Raw genomic sequence first — 18,881 nt, 5'->3', positions numbered from 1 at the left:
AAGATCACATTAGCATTTTTAGCTACCACATAACACTGAAGACTCATACTGAGTTTGCAGAGCACTAAACCTTTCAGTAATCTGGTCTCCTTTCCTACCATTCTACTGAAATTACTCTCTCCAATATTGCCAATGACTTTATAATTGCCAAATTCAATAGTTTTCAGTCTTCATCCTAGATCTTTTTGCAGCATTTAATACTCTTGCTAAGAACAAAAACCCTCTTCTCTTTTTTCTCTACATCTTCCATAATCTTTAATTCATCAGATCCCAAAGGTAGCCCTGTGTATCCATACCTACATATTTCTCCTAGGTCCTAGTTGTTGGGAATCAACAACTCCCAATTGGATGCTTTAGAACTTAGTATTTTTTACTTAAAAGCCAGTCCTTTCCCAGATCTTCCCAATTCCTCAGAGTAGTTCCTTACTCTATCTCATCCATGGATCCAAACTGCTGTCAAGCTCTGTCATTATAGCTCTTGCATTCAACATCTTCAACGCTAAGTTTTATTTATAAAACACACTTTAGTATTTCAAAAGAACTTAAGGGTCAGGCCAAGGCCACCTTTTTAAAGATGCTTATGATGTTACCCCTTATTATTAATGCTTTCTTGAAATGGTGAAAACAAATATGACCAGTTTCTCAGGATGCACGTATGTGTATTAAGGCTGATAAACCCAGAAAGTTGGCATTATCCACCCTAAACCTCCTGTGAAATGATACAGTTAAAGTTTTTTATGTCCCTGCCTCACATCCTCACTCCTTTCTAAGCAATTTAGAAAATATCCTCATTTTCACTGGTCCCAGTCAGAATGCTCTCTTCCCTCTGAAGGACAGAGGTAAGCTCTTCTCAATGATATATAAGTTCTTTGTCTAACTCTAGACTACTGAGACTACTGAATCTTAGCATTTCTTCTCCCTTTTAAGAAGTAATAAAGTTTTGTTAACTGCTTTCAAGGTTGGGTTCTACTGCTCTTCATCTTAACTGGTCTGCACTTCAGTTTCTTACCCAAACCCAAAATTACTTTTATTGGACTTATGTATAAGATTCTTAAGAATAGAAACAAGTTGGGGGTGGCTAGGTGGCATAGTGAATAAAGCACCAGCCTTGGAGTCAGGAGTACCTGGGTTCAAATCTGGTCTCAGACACTTAATAATTACCTAGCTGTGTGGCCTTGGGCAAGCCACTTAACCCCATTTGCCTTGAAAAAACCTAAAAAAAAAAAAAAGAAAAAGAACAGAAACAAATTTATCTCTCTTTGTAACAAAGTACCTGACACCTGACACATAACAGGTTTGTTTAAATGGACCTCAACCATTTAATTGTGTGTGTCTGTCATGGATACTAATTCTTCTTCTCTTCTTTCTCTAATGGTTCTCAGAAAATAAGTTTATCTACTGCCACGGTTTCTTTTATAGCCACTACATAATGACTACTTAATACAGCCTCCATTCCTCTCCTGAACACCAATCTCACAGTTCCATTCTAGAACTTTGAAAGATTGACATTTGCTCTGACTCTCACACAATCTCTCAAACCTCTCCTATTCCAAAGATAAAGTAACTTCAACTATCTCCCTCATCTAGGTCACCAGAAACTTGAGAAGATAAAGTTAATACCTAATTGGAGCTCACAAAAGATCCCCTCTCCCAACACACTACTAGCAACAAGGCCACATTAGCAACCACTGCCACAGGCTTGTAATAACACACAATCTCACACCCCAGGCCCACATCCCATTTTCTAGTGCTACCAAGATCCAAGCTCCAAACTGCAAAAATTTGTTAAGACATCTGTGCTGTAAAATATCCCAACCCCACCTCACTTCCCCTTTAAGAGTCCAGGTGAACTACACAGCAAATAATAATAATCAACCCAGGCTGCAATAGCATCAACACAGCAGTGCTGTGTACTGCTAGGCCAGAGAATGAGAAACCAGGAACAGGATAGTACATTATCTGGAAGGAGCAGCATGGCAATTCACTAAATCTGTGGGATAGAACCCGGTATCTAGCTGGGGCCTGTTCTATTTCCTCAGAAGTCACTGGGGCAGTTAGGTGACATAGTGGATAAAGCATCAAACCTGGAGTCAGGAAAGCTGTGAGTTCAAATACAGCCTCAGACACTTATTCACTGTGTGACTCTTGGCAAGTTACTTAACCCCTATTTACTTCAATTCCTCAACTGTAAAATAAAGATGCACAGAACAAAATGCCAAGAAAATACCATGGAACAAATCCTTGGGATCACACTGAGTCAGACATGAATGAACAACAGATCAACAACCAAAAAAGTCACTCAGGGCTAGCATGGAAAAAGACTGTGATACTTTAAAAATCTACCATCAAAGAGAAAGGCATCAAAAATTGAGAGATAGGGGAGAAAAGAAGAGTGAAATGGCCAAAGATCTCAAGAGAAAGAAAACTCAGAAGTCCTCAAGCTTTTGACAGATAAACCATGAGGGAAACATTAACCCAGAAGGAAATATGTCCTCCAGAGCTATTAAACAAACATGGGAATCCAGCACTTAGCACAGGGTGGGGCCCATAGTAGGTGTTTCATAAATATTTACTGAATGCATGAAATACTGAGGGAAAAAAAAAGGTAAATTATTCAGTACTTGATGGACCTTGTGGATTTTGATAGCCTGGAGTTCTAACACATTGTTCTTTGGTGACTTATGGCCTGCAAGGCAGAAACTACTGATTGGGTGTGCAAAAATATAGATCTAAAAGAAGAGAAGCAAAAAAGCAGCAACATTAAAATAAATTACTTGCTGTCTCCCAGTAAAACATACTGTTCTTGAAGACCTCCCTCCTCCTGCTCCTCCAAAATGCCCCTCCTAATAACCACCCGGTTAATTCCATTAGGTTAGGTTACAAAACCCCTCAGAGTCACTCTGGCTCAAAACCTTACACATGTCTTTGACTCCTTCCTTCCCCACCCAAAAACAATCTGTTTCCAAATTCCAGGAAAACCAAACTGGAATATATCCTCACCTATTTCTAGGACTTTCTTCTGGATAGGTATAAGCCTTAGCTCATCTTCATAGGTTTATTTCTCTCTAGTCTTTCCCTTCTCCAATCTATGCTGTGCAGGACTGCCAAAATTATCTTCTTAATGGAAAAGTATATCCATATCACTCCTTAGTTCAAACACCATCTATATCCTCAATGACACAGAAAGCCTCTAAACAATGTGTCCAATTCATTTTCCCACTCTTGTTTACATTGATCTCCTTTATGTAATCTATAATAATTATGTATTAATGAATAGCATTCATTAAAATCTTCATGTACTCTCTTTTCCAACTCAGTATACTCACATAGGTTGCTTCTTTGACAACACTCTCCCTTCATTTTTTTCCTGGTGTAAATTGCCATTCTATCCTTCTAAGGCTAGCTCAGATGTTATCTACTTCAATATACTTCCTGGATCTTGCCCTTCCCCTCAAAAAAGTAGTAATTCTCTTCAAATTTCCTTAGAGCACAGTGTGCAATACATCTCTCAATTGTCAGGTAGGTGCTATGCTGAAGAGAGTACTGACCTTGGAGGCAGGAAGAACCAAGTTTAAATCAACTAACACTAACTGTCTGACTCTGGCCAAATCATTCAGTCTTTCCCAGCACTAGTTTCCTCACATAAATAGTGACAGGATTGTGTGACTAGTTCACAGGACCATTGCTGACACTGGTAACTAACTCACAGGACCATTGAAGAAGACCAAATAAAATGAGATATTATTTGTAAAGCATTTGGAAAAACTTAATGAATGTTGGCTATCATTATCATTATTATTATTATCATTATTATTACCATTATTATATAGTCTACCCTTTATCATATTTATATGTATACAGGTCATAACTCCTAATTAAACCACAAACTAAAAGGGCAAGCACTAATTATTTTATTCTATTTCTAATACAAGGCATATAGTGAGCATATAATAAATGATAAGTCACATTCACTTGTCAAAAAACATCAAGTATTTCTTACCTTAGAGATTATACAGCTTGCCTGCTTAACAAAATGTGACTTTCCTACAAGCCACAGGGACGTGAGAATGGCTGTGGCTGATGTCCTAACCCGTATGACAGGGCTGGTCTGGCAGGACGACTCGGGTTTCATGGAGTCACACAGCAATCTTCTATCAGACCATCTTATCATCCATTCCAGCAGTTTTACTACATTGCCAAATTTGTTCTTTAGTTCTGGAGAAAGTTCTTCATGAGGAATAATGTCATTCCACTGAACTGCCTTGTAAGTGAATTTTGGAGTCTTAAAGTTTGGTGGAAGAAAAACTTGTTTTGGTAATCTGGGGGACATGGATATCTCTCTATTGTCATCTTTGATTCTGTACAATGATTTTTCTTTTAAACCAAACAAGCCTTTCTTTCCCATGCTTTTAACTACTTCATTCGAAGAGTTTTGTATAAAAGATCTTGGACCTTGAACAACTAATACTGAAGGTAAGGATGTTTGATTTCCCAAATTTCTGAAATTTTCACTATTCAAAGTAGATGATTTTTCAGATTCACAAGACTCAGGAACAGTAACATAGCAAGAGCCAGCTCTGAACACATTCTGGCCTGTGGGTTTACCCTGACGACGTTTTAATGTTGTATGAACATCAAAAAGCAAAGAATTAAGCTCATGCTCCTTAAGATGGGCTGAAAAGCTACTTAGAAAAGGAATACCAGAATTATTAGAACCAACCAAGTCTTTTTCAAGTACATAACTCAAGAAAAGATCAAGGAATTTAATATATTCATCATCATCACGTTCAAATTCCCAAACACCGACTATGGGAACTATATTTTCTCTAGAAAAATTTTCATGACCACCTTTCCTTTCAGGACACTCCTCTGAAATGAACTTTTTCTTCCTTGTGTCGTGCTTACTCATCAATGTGAATGCTGCATGATTCTGGGCATTCCTATAACAAAATATAAAACAATTTTAATTCAAACTAATCCTTCATTACTGACAATTTCTGCTCCCATAAAAAGGTCAATTCATTTCTTTCGGTCTGAATTCCCAATTGATAAAATGGAAGGGGGGGATTGGCAGTTAGAGCAAGGTATTGATGATGATGATCCCACTGAAGGTCGTCCCTTATAACTTTTAAAAAAACTAATGATTCTCTGAAATGTAATACATAAAAGATATCAAAGGGAAAAATTTGTGAAGTGAGATTAAAATTACCTAACAATACATAAACTCTACCGGAAAGAAAACATGAAATAATCCTTATAAACATCCATGATTATCCCACTGACCACAGCTGCTTCTCCAAAACATATTTTGCCTTTTTCAAACCTCTCTTCCCTCCACTCTCTTGGATGAGAACCCTGTCTCATATATAATGGAAAACAGTGGGACCATTTACTGACAGCTTTTCTCTCTTCCTCCTCAATTAATGAGCAGATGCCTTCTGCTACTATACACACGAGTGATTTTGTTCCATCCTATCTTCTCCAGTAGACTGCTCCTTCTATCAACTCTGTTCTCTCACTAATCTTCAATCTCTTCCTATCTACTGATTGGTTCCTTAATGCCTAAAAACATGCCCACCATTCCCCATTTTCAAAAACTCCTTACTTGATCCATTCATCCATCCACATTGGTTATCATCTAATCTTTCCTCCCTTGAAAAAGTCATCTAAAATACATACTTCCACTCCGTTTCCTGTCACTCTCTGAAGTTTATGAAGTCTGACTTCCAACCTCATTCAATGACAATTGCTCTCTCCAATGAGAGTGGAAATGCTCTCTACAAATCTAATGGCCTTTTCTCAATCTTCATCCTTTTTAATCCCTCTGTAACCTTTAACACTGTCAATCATGCTTTGCTCCTTGACAGTCTCTTCTTTCTAGGTTTCTGGATTAAAAATGAATATTATGAGAGCAGAGCAACAGGAACAGTGTAACAAACGCCTCACACAAAAATTTTCTGAAAAGATCTAGAAAATGTACCAGTCTAAATTCTGAGGGAAAATTTTTTTTAAAAGTCATAGTAGGGGTGGCTAGGTGGAGCAGTGGATAAAAAACTGGCCCTGGAGTCAGGAATACCTGGGTTCAAATCCGGTCTCAGACACTTGATAATTACCTAGCTGTGTGGCCTTGGGCAAGCCACTTAATTCCATTTGCCTTGCAAAAAAAAAAAAACAAAAAAAAAATGTAAAAAAAAAGTCATAGTAAGTCATTTTCCAGCCAAGATTGGTATGGGAAGAAAAAAGAGATCTGTGGGCAATAGGAACATTTTTGCCCTAAAACTTTGTGGAAGTGGACTTCACCATACCTCTCACCTGATTTTACTTACTTTCTTTTTTTTTCAGATGGCAAAGCTTCTGAGAAAGTATCTACTGTCTCTGTATCACTATGAGTCAGGGAATTTCCTACTTCTGTGAGAGTGCTCCTGCTCAAATTGGTCCCAAGTGAAAACTGGTCATAAGTATGAATCTTATTATCTACAGTCTCGTCTTCAGGTTGTTCCCAAATATACATTTCAAAAGGGCCTATATTCCTCCTTACTCGTTTCAGAGCTTTCACTCTCACTTTGTAAATAGAATGCATGATAACAGACATCACTTCCTCAGTTTGTGGGCCTAAGATGAAAAAGAAAAAAACAAAGAAAATTTAATGTTACATTCAATAAATAAATGTTTAGAAGGATATGACATATCTATTTCAGTAGCAGAAAGAACAGAAATGAGGGAACAGATTCTATGACCTTCCAGGTCCATCAGAACACAAATTATTAAAAATAGAATGGATAGAAGGATTGCAAAGAATGTTCAGTTTGTATTCCACATTTTAAGTTAAGCTATGGGGGGGCGTCTAGAAAACAACAGAAATTATCAAAAGAAGTTATTTTAGAAAAGATTACAAAAGATAACATTAGATTAACTTAACCAAAGATAAAAGAATGCTAGGCAGGGACAACTGTTTAAAATAAATAAGTGGCCAAAAGATATTAACAAATCATTTTCAAAAGAACAGTGCAAATACTATCAACAACAACTTATTAACAATAAGAGAAATGCAAAAAGAACTGAAATTTAACTAAGTGAGGCTCACACAACTCTTAAAAGTAACAAAAATAGAAAAAGTCACTGTTTTTTCATTCAAAAAAGGGATTATGCTAAGACAGACTGTTCATGGGATTGGGAATTGGCTCAATGCTCTGGAAAACAATGTAATTAAATAAGAAAAATCACTGAAGATTCCATTCCTGGAAAGAAGAATGAAGTATTTATTAAGTTCCTACCTTGTGCAAAATATTGTGATATGTGCTAGGGTTATAAATGGAAAAATAAGACAGTCTCTACTCTCAAAGAGGAGGAGACAATGCATATAGAAGGTTTCGGGTACAAATCAGATAAAAAGATCCCATGGTCCTTAGAATGTAGCAACAAAGCTACATGTATAAGATGCGCCTTAATTTGGGGACCCAAAATTTGAAAAAAAAATGTATTACATAAAGCTACTGAACTCAAGTTTTATTCATCATGAAATTCAAGAACCTTCTACTCATAGCTTTCAGATATCTTTGGGCAAGTCTGGTGCATGGACCCATACTTAGTCCATTCTGTTTCATAAACCTGAAGCACCAGTTGTATCCCCTTTTGAAAGCAGTTACTTCTTTTTCATCAGCAATTCTTCTGATCTCCTGCCAAACCATCTTTGTGGGCATGGAATTCCAATTGCCCTTTGCTCTTCAATCCATCTCCTCAGTGCCTTCTCTAACTCAGGCCATTTGGTGGATTTGCCTCTCATGGCCTTCTTCTGCCAGGGAGTTTTCAGTAAGATTTCTTCTTCCTGTGGCCACTCTCAGATTGTTTTCTCAGTTGGAGGAGTAACTGACATTCAGCAGCATGACTTACATTTTTTTTTTTTAGTTTTTGCAAGGCAATAGGGTTAAATGGCTTGCCCAAGGCCACATGGCTAAGTAATTATTAAGTGTCAGAGGCCAGATTTGAACTCAGGTACTCCTGACTCCAAGGCCAGTGCTCTATCCACTGTACCACCTAGCCACCCTCCCTCCATTCACTTTTGCAAACTGAGTCACTTAGAACTTGAATTCAACACTGTACAAAATTTTTTTCTGAGTCATTTCTGAGCAGAACATGGCAAGACTTAATATAATAAACTGATAACAAATGCAAAACAATGAGTACAAAGATATCAAGCACAGAAAAATCAGGAAATGCAAGTAAAAAAATCCATAACCAGTTTTTGGCCCCAAAAGTTTTTTAAAAAAGATGCATCTTATCCATGGGGAAATATGGTAATTGCTGCCTTTTCTTTAATATCACTGTTACTGACAAAATCATATTGAGTTATGATGTTCAATCATTTGACAAAGTAAGGTGCTAAGAAAGGGCTTTGGTGCCCAGAACTTTTTTCCCATAGTCTTAATTAGCTCTGACTAAGGGTAGCCAAGTGACACAGTGAATAGAGCACTAGCCTTGGAGTCAAGAAGACAGGAGTTCAAATCCAGCCTCAGGCACTTGAAACTTACTAGCTCGGTGATCTTGGGTGTGAGGCACTTAACCCTGACTGCCTGCCCCACATCCAGGGCCATCTCTAGTAGTCTTGATTCCTATCTGGCCATTGGACCCATATGCTTCTAGAGGAGAAAGTAAGACTGATGACTTAGCACAGCCTCCCTTACTCAAATTTAAGTGCTTGTCATGGCATCACTTCCCTAATTGTCATGATCTTCTTCGTGAATGAAAGACCAACATTACTATTTTTTTTTAGGTTTTTGCAAGGCAAATGGGGTTAAGTGGCTTGCCCAAAGCCACACAGCTAGGTAATTATTAAGTGTCTGAGGCCAGATTTGAACTCAGATACTTCTGACTCCAGGGTTGGTGCACTATCTACTGCACCACCTAGCCACCCCAACAAACATTACTATTAGCTGTGGCTATAGCTCCTGCAGTTGCCAAACTACATCTCCATAGGGGTTTGCTTTCCAGGATGATTCATTTATTCAACCATACATTCATTCCTTCATGCTACTCTATCCTAGGTATTATACAAAGAGACAAATGATGGTCCCTGCCTTCAAAGAGCTTATAACCTAAAAGTGTTATAAGCTATATCCAGGATAAATAGGAAATAATTAATAGAGAAAAGGCACTGGAATTAAGGGAGGGTTAAGGAAGGCTTCTGAAGAAGGTAGGATTTTAGTTGGGACTTCAGGGAGGCCAGTAGTCAGAGTGGTGGAGGGAGAAAGCAGAAATGAGAGTATTCCAGACATGGGGGACAGCCAGGAAAATGCCTGAATCAGAAAGAAGGAATGTCTTGTTTGTGGAACAGCGAGGAGTCCAATATCAATTAAGGAAGAACATATGTTTGGGAGTAAGGTGTAAGAAGACTGGTATGATAACTGAAATTTTAAAAGAGTAAACTGAGGGAAATCTCAAGGAAAGATAACATTTATCAGCAGGGGAATGTTCTCTGTCAATACAAGCGTCAATGTCTTGCCTCCATTTTTGCCAAAGGACCCAAGACAAAAAGACAGAGGCACTTTTACAGGTTTTGAAGAGGATGGAACAAAGAGCAGAACAGGGTAAGTTACATCATATGGTTGAGGGCAACATGATTGGCTACAAAGCTGAGGTGCAAGGAACAACAAGATTGATTGAAAGTTTGGAAATATGGACTAGAAACCATATTATTTCCCTTTCTTCTTTCACAAGACTAAGAAGTACTCACTGTTTGAATCTATGTGCAAGATAGTAGCCTAGACTTTTGGAAAGAAAACCAGATATCCTTGAAAGATAGTTTGGTGGGGGAAGATTTATCAAGCCCTAAATCTTGTGTGTTCCACATATTCTTCCAGGTCTCTGAGGCCTCACAGGCCGGCTGGACCTCTGAACCAAATTCAGCAACAAGGAACCATGATATTGTTATATTATAAAAAATAACTATGGGAAATTCAGAAAAACATGGAAAGACCTTAACTGATGTAGAATTAAGTGCAAGGAAAACAATATACACAATGACTAAATAAACACACTACTAAAAAAAAAGCCAATACAATCAATAATCTTGATCTCAGAAAGGGATAAAGAAATTTTCCTCACTCCTTTCACCAGAAACTAGGGACTGACTATAAAATGCTACATCAGCTGTAGGACTCAGTCATGGTCCTGGATTTTCAATTTTGCATTGTGTCTTATTTGTTATAAGAAAAGACTCCCTGAGGGAAAAAGGAAGATATATCATGTCATGGGGATGGGAGAGAGAAGAAAGGGCAGTAGAAAAATATGAATGTTGATAACTATATTGGCATGAAATTGGAAAAAATAAAATAGCATCAAAAAAATGTATTGAGGAATTTGGGGTTCAGGAGAAGGGAGAAGTACAGAAAGGTACAATGGCTCTATCCCAAAATGACTTTGATATAAAAACAACAGCATTAATTATAATCTTTTATCTGTACTCCCAACACCTAGAATAATTTTAATAAAATTACTTTTCTTAATTCTTTGAATAATGTAAGCAATATTAGATGTTAGAGAATTACTGTGTTCTAATCCAACTGAGTAGAAAAGAACAAGAGGAAAATGGTCTAAAAGTTAATAAAAGAAATAAAGAATTAATTCCTGACTATAAATAGAATTAAAAACTGCAAGAGAATATGTAGAAAAGAAATTATAGAAGCTATCTTTAGAAATCTCTAAAAATAGGGGGTGGCTAGGTGGCGCAGTGGATAAAGCACCAGCCCTGGAGTCAGTAGTACCTGGGTTCAAATCAAGTCTCAGACACTTAATAATTACCTAGCTGTGTGGCCTTGGGCAAACCACTTAACCCCATTTGCCTTGCAAAAAAAAAAAAAAATCTCTAAAAATGGAAATAGGTTTGTTAAATATACCTATCAATCTGACCTAGACATTCAGTAGATTCTCCATGTAACTAATAAGGATATCAATTTATAATAAGAGAAATGATTTTTAACAAAATGCTTTTTGAACAAAGCTCAAATTTATTAATAAAAGAAATAACCCAACAATGTTAGAATGACTAAATTACCAGACTTGGATAATGGATACTTAAGAATCCAGTGTCTTTTAATTTTTTTTTGTTTCTACATGATCAGCTGATCTGTACAGGATTCATTCATAGAATCATACCCATAGGTGTCACTTAGTCCAACCTCTTCATCTTATAGAAAAGGAAATTGAAGCCCTGAAAGGTTAAGTGACTGACTCATCAGCAATCATCAAGTAGTAAATGACAGAGCCAGGAGTAAAAATGCTAAGCTGTGACTCTTAATTCAGTATTCATTCTACCAACTTACTCTGAATTTAAGCCTTCCTAGAGAACATTCTTAGGGAAATAAACTAAAGGAAAAGAGAAAAACATAATTAGCTCCTCCCTAAAATGTACAGGTTTTTTGAACTTCTAGTTTTCTCCAACTCTACTACACAGCAGACACAAATAAGTAAATTGTCTATAGAGTACAGATTTGAAAAAGCTTATTCTTCATCAATTTAGGCATTTAATATCAAACAAAATCAAGAAATCACATTACCTTTCACAGTAGAATGTCTGAGTCTCTGATGAAGAGAATTATATTTATCTCTTAAAGGTACTCTTACATCTTCAGAATTGGGAAATGCTTTCACCAAAATTTCTGCTACCTATGCAAAAATAAATTATCTTAGTTCTATAAGCAAAAAAAGTAACTATAAAGTCAAAGTTCCAATGAGCTGAAAGTTTTACCTTTCTGGTGGGTGGTAGTTCTCCAATAAGACTCAAAATTAAATCCTGCACAAGTTCTTCAATATTCATAAACCTAGAGAAAGGTAACATTCTACATGCCCATTCCAGAGCACTGAAGCAGTGCTCTACCACACAAGAATCAAACTCCAACTCCATATCCTAGAGAAAAATTATTAGAGGAAAATAAAAATAGTTTTCTCCATTCAGTAAAATCATTTTAAAATAGATTAAGACCTTGTAGAGTTATTTCACAAAATAATCTGATGAATTCAGCATCACCACTGTTATTTTACTATGGATATGAATACCTTTGTCTTTTCCACATGTTCTCTTGCTATCTGATATCGTCTACAACTGTATGACAACTTTTCCCGGACATGAAGCATCCAACATAGAGCACAGAGTTCTCTGAAGCAACCTGAATCAAAAATAGTGATGTAACTGACATATGAGAGTCAGTATATACTCATGTCTTTTTATTTTAAAGAGATATGCAGAATGTTCCAAAAAATCTTAGTGCAAAGCTTTAAAGTGTGCTAAGACTTTTGAGATACCTTGTATATATTTACACTCTGTAAATATCTTCTAGGTCAGATGAGTTCTGCTAAATTCAGGAGAGAAAGAATTCCCACTATCAATGGCAGATCAACATTCTGCAACTGACAGTCACAGAGGGAATTACAAGAGGCCACATAGATGGTATGACAGGGGCAAGTCTTAAACCTACTTCTTCCTTATTCTGGGGACCAGCTCTCTATTCACTACATCATGCTGCCTCTTTTTTACTCTTGTTGGAGTTGTTTCAGTCATTCCTGAAGGACAGTGCCATTTCCTTCTCAAGCTCAATTTACAGATAAGGAACTGAGGCATACAGGGTAAAGTGACTTGCCCAGGGTCACAGAGCTAGTAAGACTGAGATCACATCTAAACTCATGAAAATGAATCATACTGATCCCAAGTCTAGTGTTCTATCCACTATAGTGTCTAGCTGCCCTTATTGCGAGGGTATACTTTACATAAATAAAGCCTACAAAAACCACATAAAGATAGCCTTTATACACTCAAAGCTTTAAAAAAAAGCATACAGATTGCATATTGACATTTTTAAAATGTGATATTATCTGTATATTTATCTTTATTTTTGTTCAATGTTTCACAATCACATTTTAATCTGGTTTGGGTTGTACTCAGGAGTATTGTGGGTCCCGCTTTTGTCACCTCTAGCCAACACCTAATTCCAATTCTTGTTTTCCTGAAAGATTCAGGCAGCTAAAGGAAGCAGGGGAAAACAGCAAAACAAAAAATAACATTCAATCTCTAATTTGTAGAGTCATGGAAGATAAAGGAGCCATATTTTCAAAGCATAGCACTTTTTTGCCATCTCTCACTCTTTTCTAAGAGTGCTTACTCTAGAGATAGACTATAAAAAGTATAAAAGACAAGGAAAAACAATCCTTCAAACTGATGGGGGGTATAAATTGCAATCATCCTTTCCAACTGTTGCTGAACCTCTTGCTGAACCCTGAAGGAAACTTCATTCACATGCCAGAAGATTAGCATATACAGAAATGGAACTAAAAATAAATTAATCTTAAAAAAAGGTAGAAAATTAATGGTAAATAACCAATTTCCTCATTTAAAGAATGAAAGGATTGGGTTAGATAATTTCTAAGTTCCCATCCAACTGAAAATTCTATAAATTCATTTAAGTGTCACCTAAACCATGTTATTCAAAACCACAATCACAACCACCACTGGCATATGACCCAAACTCTTGAAACTATGGCCCAAAAATCTGTATTTGTCCTTGAATATTGAAATGACAATACTAATATAAAAAGTAGTTACCAAATTTTAAAATATTGTTGAACAGTAGAAACATAAATTCATTATATAAAATATGAAATTTTAAAACACATATACAAATATTTTGACATATAAAAGATGCTCAATTCTGTTATTTTTTAAGAGTTTGCTTTTTTTCAATTTGGGAAAATCCCTAATCACATGCAGTTCCTCTTTGCAGGTTCAAATCAAATTAGAAATCATTAAGTTTTATATTGCTACAAACCTATTGATTTATATGAAACTTCATCAAGCTTTTGATCTTCAGGAGCTCCAGGTTGATAGAACGCCATACCAATTTTACAATAATGAAGCAAGGATTCTGGAAAAGGACTCAATAAAGGAAGAGAGCCTTTAATTCGGATCTGAAAAAGCAAAAAAAAAATTTTTTTTAAATTAATTTTACAGGAATTTAGAAATCACTGATACATTCGATTTCACAAGAACCACTGTAGGTCTAGGCAAATGTGGGGGATAACAGGAATAACTAGGTAACTGGTTTTTTTTATTTAAGGTAATGGGTTTGAGTGACTTGCCCAAGGTCACACAGCTAGGCAGTTATTAAGTGTCTGAGGCCAGATTTGAACTCCGGTCATCCTGACTCCAGGGCTGGTGCTCTATCCACTGCACTATCTAGCTGCCCCCTAGTTATTTGGAAATTTGTAAAAAACAAAGCAAAGTTTGCTGAGTCAGGGATGAAGTAGTACTTTTTAATAGGGCTAGAGAGAAGTGAGGATGGGATAAAAGTTGATTAAAATCCATGTCACTGGAGCTCAAAGTTAATCTGGTATAATACCTCTTTTATGCAATTATAGAATTAGGGGGTTTCTTCATAGCAAGATGCAGGTAATTAGGCTGTTTCTCAGAACAGATTGAATAAAAGGATACCATGGCATGTCCAATTTGGGGTGCATTATAACAAGACACATGGGAGAGTAGACACATATGGGTGGACAAAATGGAATAACTCAAAATGGAGAAGCTCTGGATCCACAGAAACACTTTATTTACTCAAATAGAAAGGAAAATAAGATTATGTTAAAATTGCATAATGACCATACAATTAAAACCTTTCTGGAATCAAATATACTTTTTAAAAACCTGCCTTATTTAAATCATTGTGAAGCTCATATATATCTTGGAAAGAAAAAAAATCTGTCAAAGCAAATAACTTCTCTTATTTTTTCATCATTTCTAAAACAAGAAGGCTGAGAAGGCTGAAACTTGAAAAGCCTTCTGACCTCTAGGTGTGGTTTCTCAATGAAATCAGCATCATTTTCTAATTACTGTTTTATAAGACTGCTTTATCAAAGGGCAGCCTGATGTGTATTCAAGTGCTTTTTCTGACACTTCTGGCTATGTGCCCCTAGACAAGGTCACACACTAAACTATGAAGTACAGGGAAGAACTATATTTATAAAATATACCTTAAGAAAACCAAAAAAGCACAAATCTAAACCTAATCACTAGGTCTGGTTAGTTATCTTTTAATAGTCCTACATAAATCAGATAATTGCTCTGTCCATGTTAATTCATGACCTAAAAACTTTCACATAAGCTTATCATTGGTCATATAAAATTTTTGACAAAAATTAAAAAAATCCACCCCTGTTTTCCTCTGTAATATGGGCAAAAAGGTCTAAAATGTTTTTCCTACTAATTGTAGTCTGTTTGATACTGTTTCCTAAATGTTTGAAGGTGGGGCAGAAAAACTGACTGAGCATCAATCATCATAACCAGAGCCAAAGGAAAGAAGGACTGTCTTAGATTCCTCTTTTGCCAAAGACACTCCTATTCTAGCAAAGCCTAACATTAAATTGAAAATTTACTAGGAGCCTATCAATAGATAGTAAATGGTCTGTATTAAATGCTAGGATAATGATAAAAATGACATAGCTTCCCTGTCCTCAGGGAACTTCAAATCTAACCTGTGCAGAGTTTCTATAGGTTGTCCACAGTCTCACAATGAGACCCTGCACCAGATTCCTGCTCAGCAATTTCAGTGTAAGAATAACAGAGGCAACCATAAAGGAGAGAACAAGATGATAAGAAATTTCCATCAAATCAGGATGGTAAAGACAACAGCAGGGCCAAAGTGGGGGGGAGGGGATGAAGGGAAGAAAGGATCATTACCTTTTGCATCACTTTTCTTGCCCACCTCAATTTTAAGATGTACCACTGTGCTGCAGGAAAAGAGCAACAAGCTGCCCGGAAGAGCAGAAGGATTCGCTGAAGGATGCCAGATACCTTCTGGCGATAATCTTTCTCAGCCTTTAAAAGGAAGTCATCACCATGGTCCTGAGGAAAGCAAAGTTAAAAAAAAAAAGGAATATCATTTATTAGGATCTTTATTATGTGCCAGGCACTATGCTAAGGGATTTAAAAAATATTATTTCATTTGATTAAAGGATCAATCAAATAAGGAATTTTAAAAGTTAAAGCAAAAAAATAAAAAATAACATGTAAGAGATCCTCAAACTGAAAAGCTGCTAAAGAATTAAAGGAAGACAGTACAACCACATCAATCTTCATGCTTCAGGGAGCTACTGCTACTATTTTATGATGACCCCACATTGACTCTTCTTTGCAAAGCAGTAATAGGACCCATCTTTCTAACTCCATTTTTCCCCATCCTTAACTTAATGGTAACTTCACCAAATAGAAACTCTATACTGGGATAGGGAATGTTAAAGAAATTAGAGGAGAAGCAGTTTAGGAAAATGGATAGTGTGTTCCTCTTCAAGTCAGGAAGATCTAGATTCAAATCCTGCTTCTGACATTGACTCTATCACCAAGGACAAGCTCTCTTATATTCCCAGTTCCTCATCTATATAATGGGGTGATAATAAGAATACCTGCCTCAAAGGAGTGTTAAGAAGATCAAATAAGATAATGCCTGTAAATATGCATTTTGTAAACATTCTATATGAATGCAAGTTATTACATTACTTCTATGATGATGATAATGTTGAGAGATTCAGCAAAGGGATCATGGCTTTACTCAGAGAAATTGGAGAGTAAGAAATATGATAAAGTCAGAAACAAGCAAAGCAAAATATTTTCAAAAACATTTTAGTGAAGTTTTTAACTACAAAAGCAATATACTTATTAAATCAAATGAAAGAGGAGACGATTGAGGATCTAAAATTTACATTATATCAGTTCTTATGCTTATTATCATAATCAAACTTCTATATTTATTCAAGGTAATACTTTATAATATACTTTATAAATTAATATTCAATTTTTTAACAAAACTCTAAAAATAAACAGCAAGGGTTTATATTCAAAGAAAAAGCAGAAAAATAAAACCTTTCAGAATTTTTTTCATTTAAGATTCAAAAATTCAGCAAATGTATACAAAATACTGTATAGAATATTGAAGAAAATAAGATACAACAGGTACTATCTCAAAAAATAAAATTTCCATTTGATATGAACCCTACTGTAAAAAAAGGTGAAGCATTACCCATATTTAAAATAGTTTATAGATAATATTAAGATTTTCAATAAAGATGAAAAAAGATAAAATCAAGGTCCATGATTAAAATAACACTGAAGTATGGTTTGGTGTGATGGAAAGAACACTGGACAACAAAGAGATCAAAGAATGAGGAAAAGGACCCAATGCAGAAAAATGTTAAATGGAAAATTAGGGAGTACCCATCTATTACAGAATGAATGAACAAGTTATGGTAAATTAATGTAAGATTACTGTGCTATAAAAAAGGTAAAAAAATAGTTTTAGAAAAACCAAGAAAAATCTGTATATATTGATGCAAAGTGAAGTAGACAGAATCAGGAAAACAAGTTATATGCCAAAAACATTATAAAGGAATCCATTTTGAAAGACTTGAGAATATAATCAATATAAGATCAATATAATGACCAACTATGAAACTAGAGGACTGATGAAGTTTGCTACTGACCTTTTGATAGATGATGGAATTGTATGCAGAGTAAGACATAAATTATCAGTACTGGAAGTTTATCTTGCTTGACTAAGTATATTTATTAAAAGAACTTATTATTCTTTTTACCCCCAATGAGTCAAGAAGGCAAGTGGGGATATGAGTTAAAGTTGTAATAAAAAAAAGAAAGAAAAGAGAGTCATGAATATTAACTATAATTCTGGAAGAATCATGATAAAATATGATGTCCATCAGCTGAAAGAGAGATAACAAACTCAAGGTGCTACTGACTGAGACTCATTTTTGGTACATGACTAATGGGGGAATTTGTTTGGCTTGGCTATATATGGAAGGGGGAAGAAGGAAGGGAAAAAAATAAAATTTTTTTCAATAGAATTAAATTTTTTTAGAAAAAGGTCAGTGAGGTATCTTTTTTTAATGCAGAGGAGAGAACATTAGGAAGGGCAGAAAGAAACAGACAAGCACACAGCTTTGAAAGTTGTTCATTCAATTGACTGCATATTTTAAAAGAAAATTAAGATATACATAAAATTCTCAGAGGAAAAAAATTGTGAAAAAGTTCTACTGAGCATTATTTTTAAATGATCAACCTAATAAAAAAAAATACTCTTCAAAATAGGCAGAGCAATAACAAATAACCAATTGAAAATATTTATTATATATCTCTATATCCAATATTGGGGAACTTGAAATCCAATTTTGATTTGTTTTGTGACAATAATGTAAATGGAAAGGACAACAACAAAATAATGAAAACATAATACTGCAAAATTACAATGACCAAGTTTGGCCCCAAAGAGATGTAAAAAAATGAACCTTCCCCTAAATCTTTGAAACACTGCACATAATGTGAGATTCTTTTGATATGTTGATTATCTTTTTCTGAACACTTTTTTTCACTTTTTAAAAATTTTTTGATATAGGAGACAGCTCTCAAGGAAGAAGGTAGGCTGAATCCACAGGAAAGCAAAGGAGACATAAAAATGAAAAATAATTCATTTTAAAAATACAATAAAATAAAAAATGTACAGGATTAATTGATTTTCAAAGTACTTTAAACTTCATCCCATCATACTAACCTCACTAAGAACAGCTGGCTGAGGGCAATATAATGGAGGAGATGGAAGATATAAACCCATAGGTACTAAGCCCCATAACTTCTTACTGAAGTGTTTGGCTGAATCTATCAAAAGCTGAAATGTCTCTGAGAGAATATCAGCATCAGCCATAACTGCTGCTTTTAATACTTCTTGTATGGAATTAAAAAGTAGTTCTACATCTTCTTCTTCAATGGGATCTATAAAATAGAAAGACAAATGTTAAAAATAATATTTTATAAACATTAGTTTATGGAAATTGAC

General features: G+C 35.4%; 1 protein-coding gene across 6 annotated transcripts in view; it reads right to left on the bottom strand.

Moving 5' to 3' along the window:
- CPLANE1 (ciliogenesis and planar polarity effector complex subunit 1) overlaps window positions 1–18,881 on the bottom strand; it is a 155,384-nt gene that overhangs the window by 95,628 nt on the left and 40,875 nt on the right. For all 6 annotated transcript variants that reach the window (XM_074202095.1, XM_074202099.1, XM_074202098.1 and 3 more), the window contains 8 exons: window positions 18,600–18,817; window positions 15,722–15,886; window positions 13,815–13,953; window positions 12,052–12,161; window positions 11,744–11,902; window positions 11,553–11,661; window positions 6,327–6,612; window positions 4,001–4,940 (listed from right to left, as the gene is read on the bottom strand). In XM_074202095.1, coding sequence (XP_074058196.1) covers window positions 4,001–4,940; window positions 6,327–6,612; window positions 11,553–11,661; window positions 11,744–11,902; window positions 12,052–12,161; window positions 13,815–13,953; window positions 15,722–15,886; window positions 18,600–18,817 — 2,126 coding nt within the window. The remainder of the gene's footprint in view (window positions 1–4,000; window positions 4,941–6,326; window positions 6,613–11,552; window positions 11,662–11,743; window positions 11,903–12,051; window positions 12,162–13,814; window positions 13,954–15,721; window positions 15,887–18,599; window positions 18,818–18,881) is intronic.

The sequence above is a fragment of the Macrotis lagotis genome, chromosome X (genome assembly GCF_037893015.1).
Source record: "Macrotis lagotis isolate mMagLag1 chromosome X, bilby.v1.9.chrom.fasta, whole genome shotgun sequence".
Lineage (NCBI taxonomy): Eukaryota > Metazoa > Chordata > Mammalia > Peramelemorphia > Peramelidae > Macrotis > Macrotis lagotis.
This window is presented reverse-complemented; position numbering and strand designations above follow the sequence as displayed.